Source organism: Poecilia formosa, unplaced genomic scaffold (assembly GCF_000485575.1).
Source record: "Poecilia formosa unplaced genomic scaffold, Poecilia_formosa-5.1.2 Scaffold377, whole genome shotgun sequence".
NCBI lineage: Eukaryota > Metazoa > Chordata > Actinopteri > Cyprinodontiformes > Poeciliidae > Poecilia > Poecilia formosa.
In genome coordinates, this window is record NW_006800316.1 from 242,480 (window position 1) to 263,919 (window position 21,440).

At 39.6% G+C, this 21,440-nt stretch overlaps 1 protein-coding gene across 1 annotated transcript; it reads left to right on the forward strand.

Annotated features, from left to right (window-relative positions):
* Positions 1 to 457: 457 nt before the first annotated feature.
* Positions 458 to 21,333, forward strand: rtel1 (regulator of telomere elongation helicase 1). Its single transcript, XM_007575438.2, has 33 exons — positions 458 to 720; positions 1,264 to 1,462; positions 2,242 to 2,335; positions 3,318 to 3,399; positions 3,735 to 3,795; positions 4,469 to 4,544; positions 4,624 to 4,708; positions 4,985 to 5,050; positions 5,331 to 5,487; positions 5,685 to 5,723; positions 5,811 to 5,886; positions 7,406 to 7,503; positions 7,659 to 7,714; positions 8,413 to 8,484; positions 8,894 to 8,981; positions 9,688 to 9,820; positions 10,122 to 10,235; positions 11,010 to 11,050; positions 11,409 to 11,494; positions 12,701 to 12,778; positions 13,109 to 13,186; positions 13,833 to 13,979; positions 14,060 to 14,175; positions 15,117 to 15,240; positions 15,404 to 15,563; positions 16,155 to 16,309; positions 16,394 to 16,489; positions 16,785 to 16,995; positions 17,071 to 17,208; positions 18,841 to 18,963; positions 19,929 to 20,117; positions 20,207 to 20,329; positions 20,497 to 21,333. The coding sequence occupies exons 1-33, from the start codon at positions 619 to 621 to the stop codon at positions 20,574 to 20,576; spliced, it is 3,543 nt and encodes a 1,180-aa protein (XP_007575500.1). The 5' UTR covers positions 458 to 618; the 3' UTR covers positions 20,577 to 21,333.
* Positions 21,334 to 21,440: the final 107 nt, after the last annotated feature.

Genomic DNA, 21,440 nt, shown 5'->3' on the forward strand with positions numbered 1-21,440 from the left:
AGGAATTTAAGTCTTAAATCTTCTATGGTTAGTAATTTAAGTGAATCTTCTAAAAATATTTTATTAGAACTGTATGACCAGATATGGGAGGATGGGAAATTACCAAAATGTCGGTAGGAAGTAGCTCATTATTTCTGATAGGGAAATGTGACAGGGAAAATGTGATTGTGGGGAAGAGACAATAGAACAGGTTATTTTGCTTTGTATGAATTACCGGATTCAGAGAAACAAGTTAATTAGGAACCTTAGCAATATGAAAATGAAACTTGACATTGTTGATTTATTGCAAAAGGATTCGGGAAGCAGAGGACATCGAGATATATTTGATTTTTTTTAAAACAGTATAAGTTTTATAATAGGATATTGTTGTTTTTTTATGTCATATGGTTCACACTCCTTACCGGTTGGTGGCGGTAATGCTCACTTAAAAAACCTTTTTGCCAACCGGCAATAAATTTCAAGAAGAAGAAATAAAAAAAAGAAGAAAAAGCTGGCGCGAAGCTATTGAAGTTTCCATTAGTGACAACAAACTTTACCTGTAATGTGCTTCTTTGTGTTGAACATAGCAGGCGTTAACAGGCCGTCTGAACTGCAGTTTGTCCGGCTGGGGAGACAGAGATGCCTTCACTGAATCTGAGAGGAGTGACAGTAAATTTCCCCTTCACTCCGTACGAGTGTCAGAAAGACTACATGAGCAAAGTGTTACAATGTTTGCAGGAGGTAAGTTCCCATGGAAACACGAAAGCTTTCTAGAAACGTCCACACCCGGTACATCTGCTGTTTAGCTAGCAATAAGTACCGAGCTGTACTTTGAGGAGGAATGAATGGTGAATCTTTGGTTAAAACATGTTAATTTTTCCTTCAGTGGGTAGAGAATCCAGAAATTTTACTCAAGAACAGTGATACTTTATCATAAAATTACTCAAGTAAAAGTACAAAGTAGTAGAGCATATCAAAAAAGTTAGTCAATAAATGTGAGTAAATGTAGTTAGTTACTACTCAAGTCTGTACATATGTATATGTATTACAAAGTCAAGGCTGCTGCCAACAGAGTGTATGTACTTTTTTTTTATTTGTGCAAAAATACCTATTAATATTTATATTAATGCCACAAAAGTCAGAAGCTGATGCTACTAAGCTGTGGCAGCTGACACCAGAAAGTGCCAGTGTAGCTGCCACTGCCCTCCTTGGTATATTAGGAGTTAAGGTGCAATAAAGAAAATAAATTCTGTAAAAGCTGTGTGTCTGGCTTCTTGTTTCCAGAAATCTAATGGGGTTCTGGAGAGTCCTACAGGAACTGGCAAAACTCTGTGTCTGCTGTGTGCCACTCTGGCATGGAGGGAGCACTTCAGGGACTCCATCTCTGCTCGCAGGCTAGCAGACAAGCTGAAAGGACAGGAGTTGTTCCCAAGCACACCTCTGGCTTCCTGGGGCACAGCTGCTACCGACGGGGACAAGCCAAGTATGTTACTTTGTTGTCTCTGTGTCTTCATCACAGAAGACATCCCTGCATGTCTGAACCATAGTTGGTATTTTCTATGGACAGGTACTGACCAGCAGGGGGTTCTTACAGGATGATCATCTTGAGCAAAAACTATCCAAGATTTCATGTTAAGACAGTTTTTTTTTTTGTTATAACATCATCTACAGCATTTATTTATTATACAGACAGATATCTTTGGATGCCAGATTCATTGCAATTGAATGTTATTTCATGCTATGTTTTTATTATCTCTTGTTTTATACTTCCTGTTGTTCACTGTGATTCCATATATTGAGCAGTCCTCTATAACTTGGCAGTGATAAACTGCCTGCATATGCATTTTCTCAAATACCATTAGAATAATGATCAAATATTGGAATAAAGACTATAATTAATTAATGTTCCAGTTATTATTAGTCAGAGACAGTTATAAACAGGTGATGTTTCAGCCTGGGTTTAAAGAAACTCTTAAGTTTCAGCAGCTTTGCAATTTTCTGGAAGGTTGTTTCCAAATTAGAGGAGCATAAAAATTGGCCCAGAGGAAAACCCAGGATGTGCTGGAGGTTCAGTGGTGGCACAATGGCCCCAGTGGCTGCAGAAAGGGAAGTCTGGACTTCTACAACCTGACCCTGGGTTAAGATGAAGATAATAGTTTGATGGAATTGATCATCCTGTTAGAAACTTGAGAGAGAAGCAGCAACTAAGTTGATGCAACTTCATCACTTGACGATGGTTCTTCTGATCTTTCTGTCCTTCAGCCTACTACACTGATATTCCCAAGATCATCTACGCTTCCAGGACTCACTCACAGCTCGCACAGGTTATCAATGAGTTAAAGAACACTTCATACAGGTAAACAGTCTTATTGATAAGCTTCATACAGTGTCATTGTTTGGGTTTGCATAATGGAGATTATCGTATATAACGAGAGTTCAAAGTAGTGTTTTAAAGATTTTATAGAGATGAGACAGGTAAACATTTGCTGTATTAACTTGTACAAAATACAAGTTGTTAGTTTTTATTCAGTCAATTGTTTAAGTCTTTGTTGCTGATTGGCATACATTTACACTTGCTAAGAAATTGTGTTTATGTAAGAATACCTTCTCATCATTACACTCCATGTAAATATTACATGGGCCAGATCATCTGCGATGGGCCTCCACCCATGACAGTCTGGAGCTAGTAGAAGATAATTTATATTTACTCTCTGATTGATGCTTTGTTCTGTCCCCTTCTTTTTAGTTTACGCTCTTCCTGTTCTAAATGATAACGGTTTCTAGATGTTATTCTTTCTTTAGAAAACTAAGATAAAAGCTGTTAATCAATTTGATGAAGGCATCTCAAGTTTTATTAACATTTTCACATGTATCCTTTTAATTGGCTTAATTGAGGCTCTTTTGGCTTTCCATTCCTTACCCAGTTTGTTATTTATACTACTTCTTACTGTATGTGATACATTTAAATTTGAGCTGACTGCATGGCACAGCAATCATAACCCCACAAACACAAATGGTGCTTTTGAAAAACACACCTATGTGTAATACGCTTCTTTAGGAAACCAGTCAAATAAAAAATAAATAAATATCATTGATTGGAATTTATTGTGACAATAATAAATCAAGTTCATCAGGATAAATGATACAATAAATGGCCATCCGTAATTGCAGGCATCTATGCAGCCAGGAACTCGTGTGTGTACCAAAGTACTCTGGAGTCAAACGGGGAGGCTGTCTGCGTTAAAGTTGGAACTGTCGAGCTGAATTTAGTGTTTCAGGTTAAACTTGGTGAACATCGGCATTATAATTTGGATTTCTCTGTATGTCTGTTGAATTAGGCCAAAGGTGTGTGTGCTGGGCTCAAGAGAGCAGCTGTGTATCAACCAGGAAGTAATGCGTCAGGAGAGCAACCACATCAAGGTAAGCTCGACACCGAAGCGCTTACTGCAACACCTGTTGTCTCAAGTAGATTGAATAATTCTGCTACCACTCCAACTAAACATCAAGCTGATAAACTGGGCCATGCTTGCAGTCTAGTTGGTGGTTTAAAATAGGGATGAACTGATTGCAGTTTTCTGGCTGATCACTGATCTTTGAAAAGCCTGACCTGCTGAGTTCGATTTTCAGCCATACAGATTTTTTTGTTTGAAAAGTTGCTAAATATAACGGCAGAGATTCAAAGTTGGCATGAATCCTTGTACTAAGCCAGTTTATACATATCTGAAGATAATTATTTGAAATCTTCTGTTATCCAGGTTCATATGTGCAGAGGGAAGGTGTCCACCAGGTCATGTCAGTTCTACAACAACGTTGACGGTAATGATCGGTTTTTACCAGGGAAGTGACATTAACTGAGCAAAAACACGAGGAATGCTGTTGTGCTACTAGGAGTCTACTGTTGGTTATAAATATGTGAAATAATTGCTTTGGGCAATTATTAATGAAGCTAGTAATTCAGATCAAAATTAAATCGGGGCACAACAAGAAAATAGTCAAATATTTCAGTCTCAGTTATCTTACCTGCCTGATAAGGTTTAGGTTTTAAACTAATAGATGAAAGCACAAGTCCAGCACTCACCAATTAGCTCTGAATTAATTAACATTAGTTCAGAGTTATCGACAGATTTGGTACATATTCCAAATACACAGAATGTAAAATACAGAATTTTATTATCAGAAAGTTATGCTTTATTAATTTTGACTGAAGTAGAAATAAATAATGTTTTTTGGAGTATTGATTCTTAATCTATCAATTACTATATATATCAAGAATTTAATAATTAGGAGTACCACAAAGGCTTCTTAAATGAACATATTTTGGTGTTTAAACAATCTTTTTTAAGTCCAAAACATCATAAATAACAGCATTAATTGTTTACAAGCATTAGAGGTTCATTAGGTAGATATCCCAAGATATGCAGTGTGTCTTTAAAATAAGATTAGCAGTTGTCTAAATTATGATTCTTCCTTTTTCATTGTCTTCCTTTAGAGAAAAGCACAGACAGAGACTTGGTTAACTCTATCCTTGATGTGGAGGACTTGGTCAAATTTGGCAACAAACAAAGGTAACCCTACTACCTCTGACTGTTTATTTACTTGGACGTTGGCTAAAGCATTGACGTGTGATCTGCTGTATCTCGCCAGGGTTTGTCCGTACTACCTCAGTCGTTCTCTAAAGCAGCAAGCTGATGTCATTTTCATGCCATACAACTATCTGCTGGATCCAAAAGTGAGCTAAGTCATGGATGGACGGTTTTGTCTTCGTCTGTGTTGATTTTCATTTCTCTTTATATAGCCAAACACTTTAAATTAAGAAAAGGAGTCATGATTGCAAAAGAAATGACTCATATCTTCCTAACATGGATGTTCTGACTGAAGCTCCTTGTTTTCTAACAGGTGTGCTCCTGAAGAGCCTGTTATGTTCTAATGATTCGTAGGTCACAGGTGTGTCTTAGCAAAACCAAAGTTCTCTGAAAAAGTCGCAATGTTGTCCTTTTCTCCACAGAGCCGCAGGGCTCACAATATTGAGCTGAACGGAGCTGTGGTGATTTTTGACGAAGCTCACAATGTGGTAAGATTGATTCCCTGTACTCTAAAAATATTGATTGTCTAAATCGGCGGCATGTCACTTATTGTGTGGCCAAACAAAGAATTTGGCTTCGGTTTCAAACACTCACTGTCCAGACAGTAGAAAGAAAACTATACATGATTTCAAAACATGTTTTACAAATAAAAAAAACTGAAAAGTGCGGTGTGCAAAAGTATTAATCACCCCTGAGTCAATACTTTGTGGAGCCACCTTGTTTTGATGATTTTATATGCCTCAGATGAAGCCTTTCTGTTCTCTGCAGGAGAAGACGTGTGAAGAGTCGACGTCCTTTGACCTGACTCCATACGATATCGCTTCTGCCATCACTGCTGTGGACCGGCTGCTGGTGGAGCAGGCTAGAGAAGTCAGCCAAAGAGACTCTGTTACAGAAGACCACAATGTAGAGTCCCTCAGCTCAGGTTAAGTTTCTTGAATAGCTAATTCAATCATTTACTCCTAAAAAGCAAGTAAATTGAAACTTTTCCTTGTAATGCAGTGCTTTTAAAGTCTTGAAGTCATAGATTGCAGTAATTTGCGTTGAGAATTTATGAGGACATAAACTGCAGATTTGTACCACTAAAAAATGTAACTTTGTTTCATCTCTGTATTTTTTCAGGTTTAAAAATAGATATAAGTACAATTGCTAAAATCAAACGTAAGTATAATTTATGTGCAACACTTTTCTGGTAGTATCTCTCTGATTGTATTTGAAGACCAGGAGATGTTCTGTCTGCTTTGACAGAAATACTGCTGGATTTGGAAACTGCCATTGATTCATATGAAGTTCCAAGTGACAGAGGCATCACAAAACCAGGAATGTAGGTGATTTTAACAGTTTGTGAAATTATTTTGGAAAAAAAAAAATCCAAATCTTTTGCACATACATACATTTTTATTTTTCAATACAAAAAATAACATTTTCAACCCTTTGTTTTACAAGTTTACAAAACTCAAGTCACAGCTACGCATTCTAGTTTACAAGTACAAAATATACATGAGTGGAATTTGTGCCCACATTCCTGCAGCTTACGGTCAGAGCAAAGAAGAGACTTATTTCGCTCTGTGCCCACTTTACTTATTAAGCACACATTTGCCAAGCCTTTTAGCGCAGTTGATCAGTGGTTTGTGCAGCCATGCTCACTATTCCATGTCCACAGCTACTAGGCTGTGTGTCAGAGTGAGATGGTTTTAGACCTGAATGTGGGGCTGTGATGTAGTTGTACCAAGCTGTGCCAAGCGGTTACCAAGGTAACTTTCGACTGAAGGCAGGCAATGAGACGGTTTAAGGCAAAAGAATGAAGAACTAGACAAATTTATATTAGAATTCTAACAATTGCACAGAAACGTAAAGATATAACCCTAAATAATAACCTATCCAGACAGTTTATCAGCAGAAATGTTGAGTTGGGCATTAGTTACCCTTAAATATCCATTATTACGCTTTCTTGAATAAACTAGGATAGTTCTGTGGCCTATGCAAAACAGTGTTAATTACATTTAATACACAAAATCATTCTCAGATATTGAGATTTCACCCAATCAGTTCTGCTTGTTTTGAGCTCATTGAGGAACGTGTTGTAGCGTTAACTCAGTGTTTATATCGGCACCTCAGACACGTGAAAATGGCTACCAGCAGACACACAGTGGTACAACCCGTTCACCTTTGACTCCGAAGCAGAAGAAGTGGAGCCTCCTGAACAACCTTCAAACTACAACCACTGAAGGATTAAACACCCCGGATCTGAAACGCATTTATGTTGTTATTAATTCAAACTCAGGATTCTGCTCCTGCTTCAGGCCAGTGTGCCATGATGTGAAGCAGAGCAGCTGACATCAGCACCATAATTCAGCAGAAAGACCCTTTTTTTTTTGTTTGTTTTTGTTTTTTAATGTGAAAACATGGCAGACACTAGAACATTATCAAATTCTAAATGTAGACTATCAATTTCAGGCCCGACACTAAATGATGCCTTACCCACAATACATCTTTCCTCATTAAAAGTTTGCATTCTTGTTTGTTTGTGCAGCCAACCGTGCAGCATCCTATGACCATTTTTAAAGTGAAATCAACTAAATAAAAATGACATTAGGCCACCAGATGTCTGTTTTTTGACAGACTACACGGGAGCTCATAGGTTGTTTTGGCATCTGTCATGGCGGAGGGGTACAGTTCTGAAGAGTGCCAGAACGATTCATAGATCACAGGTGTGTCTTAACAAAGACACAGGGTCAATTACCGAAAAATGACTGTTCATTTTTTTGGTTTTGTTTTTTGCTCTTGCACTGTTTTCTCCATATCATAGACAGATCTGACATGTCCCCTTCTTTCTGTATCAGCTTCATCTACGAGCTGCTGGAGAGAGCCCATCTGACCTACAAGACCAAGACAGAGATCCACGACGCTTTGGAGCAGATCATTGGAAGCTTGGCTGGACGTCAGTATGACGGCATCTCTTCATATTGCTGCTTTGTCTATTATACATTTTCTACTCCTTTTCATAGGCTTTAATGGAATAATTGTGTTACAATAATGTTATGCATGTGCAGATTTTTTTCTCTAACCAGTCGTTTACATGATGTTTTTCACCAGTGCCAGGAATTTTCCTCAGTACGGCTGGACTGCAGAAACTGGTTGATATGATACAGGTGAGCCACAGGATGAAGTTTGAGGAAGACGCTTCAGGTAGCTGTCGAGATGTCCAGACAAATATGTGGAAATGTAGGAATTTACCTGACTTAGCTATTTTGACTTGGGAGGATCCAATGTATGTTAAGAACTCAGAAAAAGTTCTGATTATGGTATTTCCATCTTTAGGATGTAGTTTGTGTTTCTACATTTAATCCAGTCACCAGTGGAATATAAAACCGTTTGTTGGATGAAAACTAGTAGCTCTTGTAAGAGGATGTCAGGAAACTCTTTTTTTATGCAGAGAAAAATCAAACTTTCCACAAAGTCAGGCTTTTTTTTATATACCAGAAGGTTCACTCAGTCCACTGTCAGAAAGTCCTTGATTCTGTGTAGCATTTGATTGACATGTTGTTTTTTGAAGGTCTGTGCTTCTTCCTTACCAGATTGATGATATTTCTGAATTTCACTCATGAAATTCAGAAATATATTTTGAGTTTTTCTGTGTTAAACTCAAAACAGAAGATTTTGAGTTTAAATCTTCTGTTATTTTACAGTAAAATCGTAAGATATCTGAGGTCACATTTAGCCACATATGCTGGTAAAATTAGCTTTAGATGGCTAAAGCAAAATCAGCTTTAGCCATCTAAAGCTAATTTATTCTTCCCGAGTCTGTTGCAGTGGAACAGTGAGTTGTTCTTGTGTTCTGGTCTGTTAGTTGGTGTTCTGTGGGGAACCATCGGATAAGGACAAACAGAAGCAGATGGAGTTCAACTCAGCCCATTTTAAGGTCTGTTCAGTTAATAATAATAACAATAATAATAATAGATTGTTTTTATAGTGCCCTTTATATCAAATTGAGATCTCAAAGAGTGCATTCACACGCTGATGATGAGAAGCTACTGGATTGTAGCTACAGCTGCCCTGGGCAGTCTGGCAGAAGCGAAGCTGCCATTTTGCTCTATCCGCCCTTCTGACCACCAGCAGCAGGCAAAGGTGGTCGATGTTTGTGGCAAGGACACAAACAGTGAGTGGGAGCATGGGTCGAACCAGCTAACCACCGATTTCAGGGAGAACTCCTACCGCTGTCACCCCCTTTTTTTTGTTCCAGCAAAAAAAAAAAACAATAATATTTTTATCTACTGCCTCCTGATCCTGCTTGCACACTAACATAAGGTGTGACGGTCTGCTTGGTTCAGGTTCACATCCATCTTGACAACAGCTACCAGAAAAAGAAACAGACCCCTGATTTGTGGTCCGCTCCTTCTACATCTTCAAAGAAACAAGGTATGGATCTCTGGTAACATGGTTATTTATTTAAAACAATTGGATTTAACTCATGGTTTTTATTCTGTAAAGTTGCATCCGTAGAGTAAAAAAGGATGCTGGAATATACATTTTCCAAACTGTGGTAGGTTCTTCAGCATCTGGTTTCTGTATTTGTTTTATTAATAATTAGAAAATGGTTCTGGGTGCAGAACCTCTTTATAAAATCAGCAGTACAATATACAAATGGAGGACAAATGAAATGTAGTACCAAAACACATCACCTCTGGTAGATGAAGAGCACGTGACCTATTTTTCAGGTGCATAAATATAAACTGATTACCAGATTTTCATCTAAAGTCTAATGGTTAGCATTTCTCTATAATTAACAGCCATCTTATAGATGGCTGTTAATTATAGAGACAGCCATCTCTATAATCTTATAGATGGCTGTTAATTTCCTATGCAAATGACTGGAAATGAAGAAGGAAGCTGCCAAAGAACAACCCGAGAACCACTGATGAAGATCATTTTAAATGATTACAAAAAACATGTGCTGTCACTGAAGGCTAATTTTCTTCAGGTTGCTATTATTCTGATCTGTGAGTAAATTGATCAGTCGGTTCTCTCTCATGGCAGACAGAGGAGCTCACTCCTCCAACGGTGAGCTCATCCGACTGTTGAATGAGTTAAATGTTTGATCTGCTTCTGTGTGTGTGTGTTGTAGGCAACGTCCTGAGCTACTGGTGCTTCTCCCCTGGCTTCAGCATGCAGGACCTGGTGAATCAGGAGGTTCGCTGTGTTATTCTGACCAGTGGCACCCTCTCACCCCTGACCTCTTTCACCTCTGAGATGAGGATGTAAGGCTCCTCTAATCAGTTTATAATAAGAAATGACAAGGACAAAACAGAGATTGTTTTAGGCCTGGTTGATATTTGGCCCATGCCTGGACACATCAACTAAATCATTCACTTTTTGTTTTCTTAGCTGATTATAGATCTGATGTTTTTTTTTTAAATTCAATAATTAAATTCATGAAAACAGACTTTATTCTATTTTTGCTTATTCTGACCTTCTGTATTTGAACAGCTTGTGATGGATTGTGTTGTCAGTATTTTGAACCCGTGACTTGCTCTGATTCGGTTCTTTTATTTGTTCCAGAAAATTTCCGGTGCTTCTTGAAAATGGCCATGTGATCGAGCGAGACCAGATCTTTGTGAGCGTTATTGATCGAGGTCCAGATGGAGTTCACCTGAGTTCAGCATTCGATCGAAGGTAAATGTTCTCAGCATGAGGAGAATCGTGGCGTCGGTCTTTCTCAGTTTTTCCTCAGATGTTAAATTGTTTTGCACGAAGCCTTCCAAACATCAGCTAAATGAAGGACTTCTTCTAATCTAGATTCATTAAAAATAGAAATGCTTCAGTCAGAAGCTGTGGTTAGAACATAGACATTAGACTGTCACTGTGTGAGTGAGTGACTGTCTCTCTCTCTTGCTCTGTTATTTTATTTTTTATTTTATTTTGTTGGTCTACTTTTTTATTTTTTGTTTTGCGTCATCTTTGATCAATAATTGGATGTGAGTCACTTTTTCTAGTTTGAAAATAACTGCTCTGTCTTGTCAAGTAAATGAACTTTTGGGCCAGTCATGTTTTTGTTGGGGGGTTTTTTGTTAGTTTTTAGTCACTGGATGTTCTACGACCCTGCTTTCCATAAAGTTAAAATGAAAGACAGTACATTGCTAATAATAGAAAAATGTTATGTTGTATTCAACATTTACCATTTTAAAGAAATATAAACATTGCCAATCTGCATCAGCTGCTTGTGCTGCATGTTGAACACACACAGGGACAAAATAACATAAAATACAAAAACTAGAGAATTACACAGACAATCTCCATTTAAGTTGGTACACTATATGAACTCACAAAAATACAGATACAAAGTTCTACATCCAAAAATCTGTGTATTCATTAATATGTAAATGTATTGTTTGACAGCTGTGATGGCACCTGTGCAGCAGCTGTGTTGATGTGTTTTTTCTTTGCTAGGTTTAATCCTGATAACATGACTTCTTTAGGAAACACTGTAGGTAAGATCCAGCTTCTTTATTGTTTTTTTTGTTTTTTTTTAACTTTTTCATTCTTTTCCCTATTGCTGGAAATAAAGACGCAATCAACACTCTTTAGTCACAATACAATCAGATCGACGTGTAAAAGGACCTTTTCAGAGCAAACAAAAAAATAAACAGCTGTCTCCAGTTTTAGTTGTTTTCTAACTGCTGCTGTTGGTAAATGAACACTCAATTGGATTTAAATCAGTTGTGATAGTTGATATTATCCAATCACAAGCTGTCGGGTTTTGGAAATAATGAACATTTTCTGTTCCCATATTATTTCATTTCTGAAGCTCCTTCTGGTTTCTTGTTGTTGTCTTTGTTTTCTCCTCAGCCAACCTTAGCCGGGTGGTTCCTCATGGCCTCTTGGTGTTTTTTCCTTCCTTCCCTTTGATGGAGAAAACTCTGGAGTTTTGGAGGGTGAGTCCAAAATCTCCAGGATAACTTTTTTAGAAGACATCTATGCAGTTCAAGGAAACTTTTTTCTTTCCCCCTCATCTTGTTTTCTTGTCTTATTTTCTAATGATTTAAAGTTTTGATTTGCTGGACAGAATTTTTACATTTCTGAAAGTAAAGAGCAATACACACTGGGCGCATCAGCCATGTATCAGAGTATATGTTGCTACTGTTTTCTATCAACCAACCCACACCAGGATCATCTGATCAGCAGTCAGTGCTGTAAGGACCCAGCGTTGCTTTTCAAATAGGTTCTAGTCAGAAACAGCAGCTCTGTTTTCTGCTAAGCCTGGTGGTTGGGTGCTAGGGCAGTCATTCATTAAGGGGCCCGTCGTGTTTTTCAGTTAAAAGATGTTTAAAGTTGACAGGAAATTTGAAAATATCACTTGATAATTACACCATATTCAAGCATAAGGGTGCCCATATGTGCACTTGGCACCAGGACACACTAGGTCGCAGTTCGATGATCGATTTTGTCATCGGATCTGCGGCCATATGTCTTGGACGCTCGGGTGAAGAGAGGTGCGGAGCTGTCCACTGACCACTACCTGGTGGTGAGTTGGCTCCGGTGGTGGGGGAGGAAGCCGGTCAGACCTGGCAGGCCCAAACCTGTAGTGAGGATCTGCTGGGAACGTCTGGTGGAGTCCCCTGTGAGACGGAGCTTTAACTCCCATCTCCGGCAGAACTTCGAACACGTTCCAGGGGATGTGGGGGACATTGAGTCTGAGTGGACCATGTTCCCTACCTCCATTGCTGAGGCGGCTTATCGGAGTTGCGGCCGCAAGGTTGTTGGTGTCTGTCGCGGCAGCAACCCTCGAACCCGCGACTCGACCCCGGATAAGCGGCAGAAAATGGATGGATGGACTTGATAATTATGTGTTATTGAAAGATTGGAGGATTAATACCTAAACACCAACAATAAGTCTTAAAAACTGCAAACATTTTAAAAATACTTAAGGAAATAAGCAATGCTAAGCCTGGCAGGGGCACAAGTGAAGCCTGGTGGCCCGCCAGGCTTGTAAAACACTGGGGGAAATCCTGAACCCCCTTCACTGATGTTCATCGTGATGCATCCTGTGTGTGTAAAGGTGCCATGTTGCTGCTCGTCTTAAAGCTTTTACTCGGTGTTACGTATCAAAGCATTTTGCTGAGTTTGGTTTTTCCCTCCAGGCCAACGGACACACGGATCGCATCGAGAACATGAAGCCCATGTTTGTTGAACCCAAAGGGAAGGGAACCTTTAATGAGGTGAGCTGGGTTTTCATTAAATGGAACTGGAAGACACACAGAGGAATGAAGAACAAAAGGGGGCAAAAATCAGGAATTATTTCTTCTTACAGAATAAATTACCTTTTTAAATAACAAAATTAAATATATATTTAGCACATTATCTTGATTGTTGTTTTTTGCCAAATCAAATTTTTGTCAAAGTGCGTCCAACTTCTTTGCATGTTTTTTTGTGGGTTTCTTGGTTTTTCAATAATTAATGTTAAGAACCTCCATATTCAGGGTCTCTGGGATCGTAGTAGTTGGATTGGATTTCTTTGCTGACCTGAGCCTGATTGTGTGTGTTTAAAGGTTATGGATGGGTATTACAACAAAGTGAATGACCCAGCGTCAAAAGGAGGAAGCTTCTTTGCCGTCTGTCGTGGGAAGGTGAGCTCATATAGCAGCGCAAAGTCTTCGTCCTGCTTTTCCTCCGAAGCTTCATGGATGATGGAAGAAATATGCAGCTGATTGTTGTCTCGGTACACCAGACCCTGGTGGTGTGTTGAGAATGATCTTAATGATAATGATCCTTACAGCTCTCTGTGTTTTGATGATGCATCACGGTTTCTGTTAAATGTTTTAGTTTTAAGAGTTCTGAACTTTTCTGAAGCGAAATAAGTGAATGGAAGAAGCTGAAAGTCTCACTTCTCTACATGTTACTTTTGTAGATGTGTGATTCAGTTGAAATCGGGAAGAACTTGTAAATTTATGTTCACAAGATGTTTAATCTTTGCCATCTTAGTTTTGGAAAGTATTCCTGAGAAATCCATGTTGAAGGTTTTATTGACCAGAAGCAGCTGATGGGTCCTGGAAGCCCAAGCGGCTCGAGTGGTTTCTGTGAGAGGCCATGGAGAAATGGAAGTAGGCAGAAATATTCCTGACTTCTGCAGGGATTTCACTGCTCCTCAACCAACCGTTTAGCAAAAAACTCTTTAATAAACTCCCCAAGTTTAACCTGCAAGTAGACAGGATAATCACTGTGTGAATGACTGACTGTCTCACAGCAGCTCCGTTCCTGTTGTTCTCATTCTAGGCTAGTGAAGGTTTGGATTTTGCAGACACCTTCGGCCGGGGCGTCATCATCACCGGCCTGCCGTTTCCTCCTAAGTTTGACCCTCGGGTCGTCCTGAAGATGCAGTTTTTGGACGAAATGAGCAGAAAAAAATCTCCAGGAATGAGGGTGAGCTTAGACTGGTAGCTGAGCCCCAGGGAGGCCAGCATGATGATGTTCAGTGGTGACATGATGCCTCTTCCTGTCAGTACCTGTCAGGTCAGGAGTGGTACAAACAGCAGGCCTTCAGAGCAGTGAACCAGGCCATCGGGAGAGTTATCCGCCACAAGGAGGACTACGGAGCCATCTTTCTCTGTGATCAAAGGTACATGTCCTGGTTTTTATCCTGGTGATATAAAAAGAGATTTATAAATTAAATGTATTACTATTAGTAGTAGTAGTAGTAGTATTATAATTAGTTACTAGTTCATCGTAGTTTTAAGTTCCTTGGGTATAATTAGGCAACTGGTGATTAGAACAGAGTTTAATCAACAGCTGAATGTTTAATGATGTCAGAAAGTGGTTCTACTATTATTAATCCATAATCAGATGTCATAATTATTTATTTATCATGATTTTTATTTATCAAGTTTTCTTGCACTGTTCTTCAAGCCTCTGTTAAGTTTTTTTTTTTTTATTATTCTAAATACTTTGGAATGACATTGGAAATTAATTTACATTCAAACATACAAGGTTATTTTAAAATTTATTTAATATCGGTTCATCCAGGGAGTTTGGGAGCAACACATTTTTGGGGCAAAAATGTTTAGTATTTGACTTAGTGAAGAAACAAGACCGGTCGCTAAGAGAGTTGCAGACTTCTGTTTTTGTTTGGATTCTTTCTCATTCAGGAGTTGCATTTATGAACAATTATTTCTCAGGTTTTGGATGCTGTGCAGCTGGAAGGATTTTTGCTCTTGCGTTTTAAAAGTTTGAACAGTGATGTGATGTGATGGGGGTTGTTTACAAATGGGAGCAGCTGATTATTTAGCATCTCAAAAGCTCAATAATAATACATGAACCCTAGATATTACATGAGTTGACTCCACAATCACTCCTTGATGATATGAGACACGATGACATTTAATTTCCTTTTGTGATGAATTACAATTTATTGAACTGAATTGAAAGTTTGTTGATTTTTACATGTAAACCACTCCCACAATAATTTAAGAACTTTAACCACAACTCCTAACACTGGAAATCTCTGTTTCTCTGGTGAAAATGGGAACATACTTGTTTTGTTTTTGTTTTTTTCTTGTCTAGGTTTAAAAGCTCTGATGCCAGAGCTCAGCTTCCATCCTGGGTCAAGCCGTACGTTCGCCTCTACGACAAATTTGGGAACGTTGTCCGTGATGTGTCTCAGTTCTTTCGGGTTGCACAGAAAATAGTACGTTGCATTACTTTGAATGATTTTATCAATGAAAACCGTTTTTCTGATTATGAATTTGACCATTTTGACCTGTAAAGTGCTGATAAAATATTTCTAAGTGAGTTCAGGCATGCTGTACATGTGACTAAAGCTTCAGTTTGGTTTGGTTTGAATGTCCCAGAGGCCTGTTGTGGTGAAGATCCCTACACTAGAAACTCTTCCAACTGAATGCTCATCAAACACTCCCAGTTTTTCCTCCGGCTCTGCCTCGGAAAGTTACCACACCCAGAAAGCAAAGGCCCTGGATGCACACCTTCCCAGCCTCAAGAGAAGAAAACTGGGTCAGTATTGTATTTTAAAAATGCTCTGCCATCAATCTGTCGTCTTTCTGTTCATTATTCTATTCATCTGTCAGCCTGCCCTTCAATACTTTCTGTAAAGGCTGAGTTCATAGTTGAAATTTTAAACCTCAAGAAACATCACATCTTAAAGTAAGGAAGGGTATTCTGTATTATATACCTTTGTGAGCCTTACATTATGTTCTAATCTTATTCTCTCACCATAAGCATACATGGAATGTTTCATGCATGTTTGAGAAATCAAAGTCGCATTTCTTTTAAGTTATGTTTGATTTATACTTTTTATGCAACTGAAGGTGACATAGTAACTTCATTTTGCTACGTGCTCTGAAATAACACATATAAAAACACTAACTTCTAAGGTCCAGTACCTATTTTCACTAGATCTGACCAAATCACCTTCTTCCTCTTTTTTGTTGTTGTATTCCTTAAATGTCTTCTAGAAAACAGGATGGTTTTCTTCTCATCCTTTCATGTGTGACATCATTAACTTAACAGGAACTACAGACAAAGAACAAAACCTGACATATTTTATGTTAAAATGGCTACTTTGTGTGGCGTGTTTCTGATCAGACGAGCAGAGCAGAGCTAACGGAGTGGCTAAGCTGTGCATCGCCTACGAGAGTGAGGTGCAGCAAAGTCAGAGGAAACCAACCAACCTGCTGGACGCTCTGGAGAGAGGCGACCGGTGCTGGGAGGACGACAAGGACGATGTTGGAGAGGAGAAGGTGGGGCAGCTGGTTACTTTATGATCAACCTGGAGTCACAATGCTGTCATTTCAAATAATTTGTTGGACTTTTTGCTTCTGAAGGCCAGCCGCTTGTCCACCTTGTCCCTCCAATATGACAAGAAGATGGAGGACGAGTTGCGGGGAGGGAAGCGGAAAATCAAGCTGATTCAGGAACAGGTACATGTTACACTGTACATGTTACACTGATGATTAAATGCTGCTTTTTCAGACCTCAAGTGTTGAACCCAGGGTTTTTCCCAGAAAACGTGCTAAATCCGGTGGTCGGGGCACCAAGTCTCAAAAACAAAACAAACAAAAAAAACTCAATTAAAATAAAATTTGCACTTCTGTTAAATCAACCAGTGGATCAACCAAGGTCCAAACAAACTGAGCATCTGCTTGTTTTATTGCTACTGTCCTAACATAAACATGTTTGTATCAGGATCTGATCCTTTCATTTTTATACCTAAAGAAAGCGAGTGTCTCCGAGGATGGGTCAGAGGAAAGTAAGGCCGGCAGGGCCAAACAGTTCCTGGCCGACATGAAGAAGTCTCTGAGCAAGGTGAGCTTCGACCACATCGTCCAGGCTCTGCAGAGCTACAAGAAGACGGACGACCTGAGCGTCCTGCTGACAGAGACGGCTGTTTTGGCTGAAGACCCCAACACTCACAGCCTGTTCCGAGGTGCGTCGTTCTGCCTCGGACTCTGAAGCCGGTAAAAGCACGTCTGCTCTAACCACAACTGCTTCCGCACCGTAGGGTTCTACCAGTTTGTTCGTCCGCATCACAAAAAGACATTTGATGAGAAATGTCAGGAGCTGCTGGGTCAGGGCTGTGGGTTCAAACCGGAGCACTCGCTGTCTAAGGAGGAGAAGAAAGCTGTGATTCTGCAGACCGGTAGGAAACTGAGCCACTTCTCTTTGTGTTACTGATGGAGGCTCTAAAAAGAAGTCACAGCGGGAACTTTCTTGGAATTGCTTTGAGTTAAATGCAAACTGCCAACAAGTTCAATCCTTCAGTGCAGGGGTCCCCACACTACGGCCCACGGACCGGATCCGGCCCGCCTCCACATTTGGTCCGGCCCCCTGAACAATACCAGAGAGCATTCAGATTTTTTTTCATTTATTGTATGTTCTGGTTTATATGTGGATTTTTCTTCAACCACCAGGGGGCTCTTTAGCAGGAAGTGTGTCCTGTAAACTGTGGGGCGCATTGCTGCCATCTGTTGGACTTTTAGGGAACTGCTTGACTTTTATGTTATTTAATCAGTACCGTTGTTCTCTAGCGGTAGAGCAGATGAACACACGTGTCTGTTATGAACGCCCCATTCCAGGTTGAATTCTTCGAAGCAATGCCTGTAAGTAGCAACTTAAACTTCAAAATGAGCCTTTATGTTAACATATGAGAAATTAATATGTTAAAGTTACATTCCCTCAATGGAATATATACTAGTCAGTCCCAGTGACCGTTTCACTCATGGGTTTTGCCCATGTGCTTTCTGGGTAAAAATCAATCGAGAACCCCCCCTCCCCTCTCAACAATCTGCGGCCCCCCACCAGAGAAGGGAAAAGTTATTTGGCCCTCACAGGAAAATGTTTGGGGACCACTGCTTCAGTGTGTTTGTGACCAGCAGACATGTGACAAGCTGCTGATGTTGCATCTCCATGTGGTGTTAGTTCAGGTGGGCATATTGACTTAGATGAGGGGTGTCCATAGTGCACCCCACTGGCCATTTATGACCCAACGAATGACTTTGCTCGGCTGATTTGAGCAAATTAGGCCTGCAAACGCGGTTAGTGTTTACCTGGAAGAGCTCTTACTTTGTAGGACAGAAAATTTAATTGTTACCTTTGTAATGCTTTGTATGCAGCTTGTTTCAGCAGTTCACTGAAATCATTCTCGTGTGGTTTACATGGAAAATATATTTCTTCACAATTAAGTTTTTCCTTAATGATGATGTTTCTGATTATGTGGCCCTTTCTGACAAACAATATATAACTTGAACTAAATTACACGCAGAGAAAAAAAAAACTAAAGATTTTCTAGTTGAGGTGGTTCAGTAACTGGAATTACCACAAAAAATGAGAAAACGATCAACTATCAACATTTAAGCTGGATACTATAAAACGCTGAATTAGACAGACTTAAACCCGCTTAAGTGCTCACAGTGAGATGGCTGCAGTTAAAATACAACAAGCAAGAAAACATAATTAACAAAAACTGGCAACATAAAATATCATTAAGTTGTGGTGCAAAGCAGTCAGCTAACGCTTCACAACACCAAGAAAATATTACTTGTTCAACTTATCGAAGAACCACTTCAGAACCACCAAGAACGAACTACGCTCATACACTATTGCAACTTGGGAACGGTTTAGTGACTTCCATTCTTTCTGTGGACGTCTAGAGGAAACTCTCCTTGTGATCTCAATGGAGAGGGGAAAAATAGAAATTATAATTAAAAAGTACAAATTTACAGTTATTTCCTAAAAATAGGTTTGTGAAAACTTTGATGCGTTTGTTTTCCAGCTGTAGATTGCCAAGCGGTGGGAACTCTGAGCTCCAGGTCCACATGCGGTCAGCTCGACACTCAGCAGCTCAACAGAGGAGGACGACACCTGAGCCAGCAGGGATTAAGAGCAGCTCCATCTGGTAGGAGATCTTAGGCTAAGGAGGCAACTGGTGTGTTTGGCCATTTTGTCTGTCTGATGGAGTCGTTATAGCTCTGAAAAGCCAGTTTTTTAGCTTTCAACGTTAACACATTAACACATGCGATTAATCAGAAAATTTGAATGTGTTAATATTACCTGATGCAGGTTAAGCAAACTACCTAAAAGCCTCTCTTCCGCAGAGGGTTCTGTAGTTCACAGCAGAACATTATGGACCTTACAGACAGGGAGCAATGAACAACAGGGGAAGGTGATCGTTTTACACAACCGCAGACAGGAACAAAACGTTTTAGTTTTCAACTTGCTCGTTTTGCGTCGCTAGCCCGCATGTGCGCATTTACGTATACGAGCTCGAAATTTTACACACACAAATTACGGTGGTCATTTTGCTGGAGGAGGACAAGGACAAGTGGCTCATGGCACCAGTTCCATAGGAAATGAACGGAGTGGGATATTTCTAAATGAATACGTAAGACAAAATGACTTCCTTTAAGTCTTCCTGAATATTAAAACCTGGAAAACTGAGAATCTTCAGACATGTTTGGTTTGAAACAATAAAACATTTTTGAAAGCGTGCATATAGTGATGGTTTTTGATATGCGCTGTATGGGCAGTTGTCCAGGGCGGCATCAGAAAGGGGTCGGGCCCCAAAAACTAAAATAAAATACATCTCATCTGTCTGCTTTCCCCTGAACAAGTTTGCTACTATTTGATTGCATAAATAGTGAAGTAAGTTTCTCTTAATTTCTGTTGAGTGCTGGGAGATTACATCACCTGCTTTCTGCTACAAAACAAAACAAAACAAAAAAACCCCATAATTATCAGAGAGCTAGTGTGATTAATCTGATTAAATTATTTGATTGACAGCAGTATTTTATATTGAATAGTTCAGTTGGAAGATTAGCTGCAGTGTGGATGAATAAGCTCACTGAGCATTCTTCTGGCCAGGTTCTGACCATAAGAGCGAGATCCACGCTGCCTTCCTGGCCGACGTAAAGCAAGCCCTGGGACCTGAAAAGTCCGCCCAGCTCTTCCAGGCCATCCACGGCTACAAGAAGACGGACGATTACGACAGCCTGGTGACCACCGTGGTGAGCTTATTCACAGAGAGGGATGAGAACTTCCACCTCCTCATCAGTAGGTTCTGCCCGAGTCCTCCACAGATCTCCTGGCTTCTGCATGCTGGAGATTTGACGAAAAGGATATGTGTATTGTGTGTTTTCAAGGGTTCGGTGTGTTTGTTCGCCCTCGCCATAAGAAGCGCTACAAAGAGATGCTGGATGCTCTGATTGGTCAGCCCGTGTCAGCCGCTGACAGTCCTGCTGTGAGCGAGGAGCAGCCCTCTGCAGGTCAGGATCCATCAGCGATGTTACACGTTTCTCTGAGGCATCTCTGACGTTGTCTGGTTTTCAGTTTGTTGCAGTTCCATGTCATCACAGCTACATACTGGAAATGACATTTCTGTCTAGTGGCTGAAAGTTTTTCACCGTGTTTAGGATTCTGTTTTGTTTTTCAGCTCCTCTCTCACCACCTCTGAAGACTCAAAGCAAGATTTCCAGTTTTTTCTCCAACAGTGAAAGAAAGTCTGATCCTTGACCCTGGACTATTGTTTCAGATCAGCCTGAATAATTGTATTGTACAACAACCTGGACCTGTTTTCCTCTGAGGAAAGCCAATGAAAATTCAAGTTTTCCGTGTTTTCTGCTTGATTAAAATGAGGAAACCATCTGTGAACTTCAGTGGACAATGCTGAAACCTGGAGTTTTTTTCAGCAAATGTTTCCCAAATTAGGATCTTCATAAATTCTCTTGGAAGTTGACATGTTGACCACATCGATCAACATGTGATCAATGAACATGTTAGAGTGATGGGGATGAGGCATTTTTCTTCCCTTCAGGTTGTATTTTGGTTTTCACAAATCAGCTGTGTGCTTGCGTGTGTGTGATGGACATGACTTTGCATCAGATCAAATCAGGTTACTCCGCCTATCGGCCAACACATTGGTTATTTCTGGGTTTTGAATCATGGATTTCTACAGAAATGTTACACAACAGCAGCTCAGATCCAGTAGAATTTTGTCTGCTTTGAAAACAACAACTAGATGAACTTGCTTGTTTTTACAGATTATGTGGAACTACAAATTTACCTGATGAGAGCCAAACGGAGAGGTTTCAGTTCTGAAGCCCAGACTTCAGTAATAGCCTTTTTAATATAAATTAATATTTTTTCTTATTTGCATCAGTCATGAAAAGTTCAGGTGAATTTTTTTTATGAATAAAAATAAATGGATTTTTCTGCTCATGCTTCTATTATGTTTAAAACTATTTAAATAAATAAAAAATGGGATTTTTCAGTGTGATTATTTCAGTGGAACATGAGTGTCATACTCATACACAGTGGGCTGAAACTGTATGAGACATGAAAAAAGTCTCAGGCCAGCCTTCATAAATTGAAAAATGT

What these genes read in the sequence shown, in the direction of transcription:
- rtel1 (XM_007575438.2), top strand. Translation starts at nt 619, where the DNA reads ATGCCTTCACTGAATCTGAGAGGAGTGACAGTAAATTTCCCCTTCACT. An exon ending in AAACTCTGGAGTTTTGGAGG is followed by an intron (nt 11,495 to 12,700) that starts GTGAGTCCAAAA and finishes TTTTCCCTCCAG; the next exon opens with GCCAACGGACACACGGATCG. An exon ending in CACTCACAGCCTGTTCCGAG is followed by an intron (nt 16,996 to 17,070) that starts GTGCGTCGTTCT and finishes TCCGCACCGTAG; the next exon opens with GGTTCTACCAGTTTGTTCGT.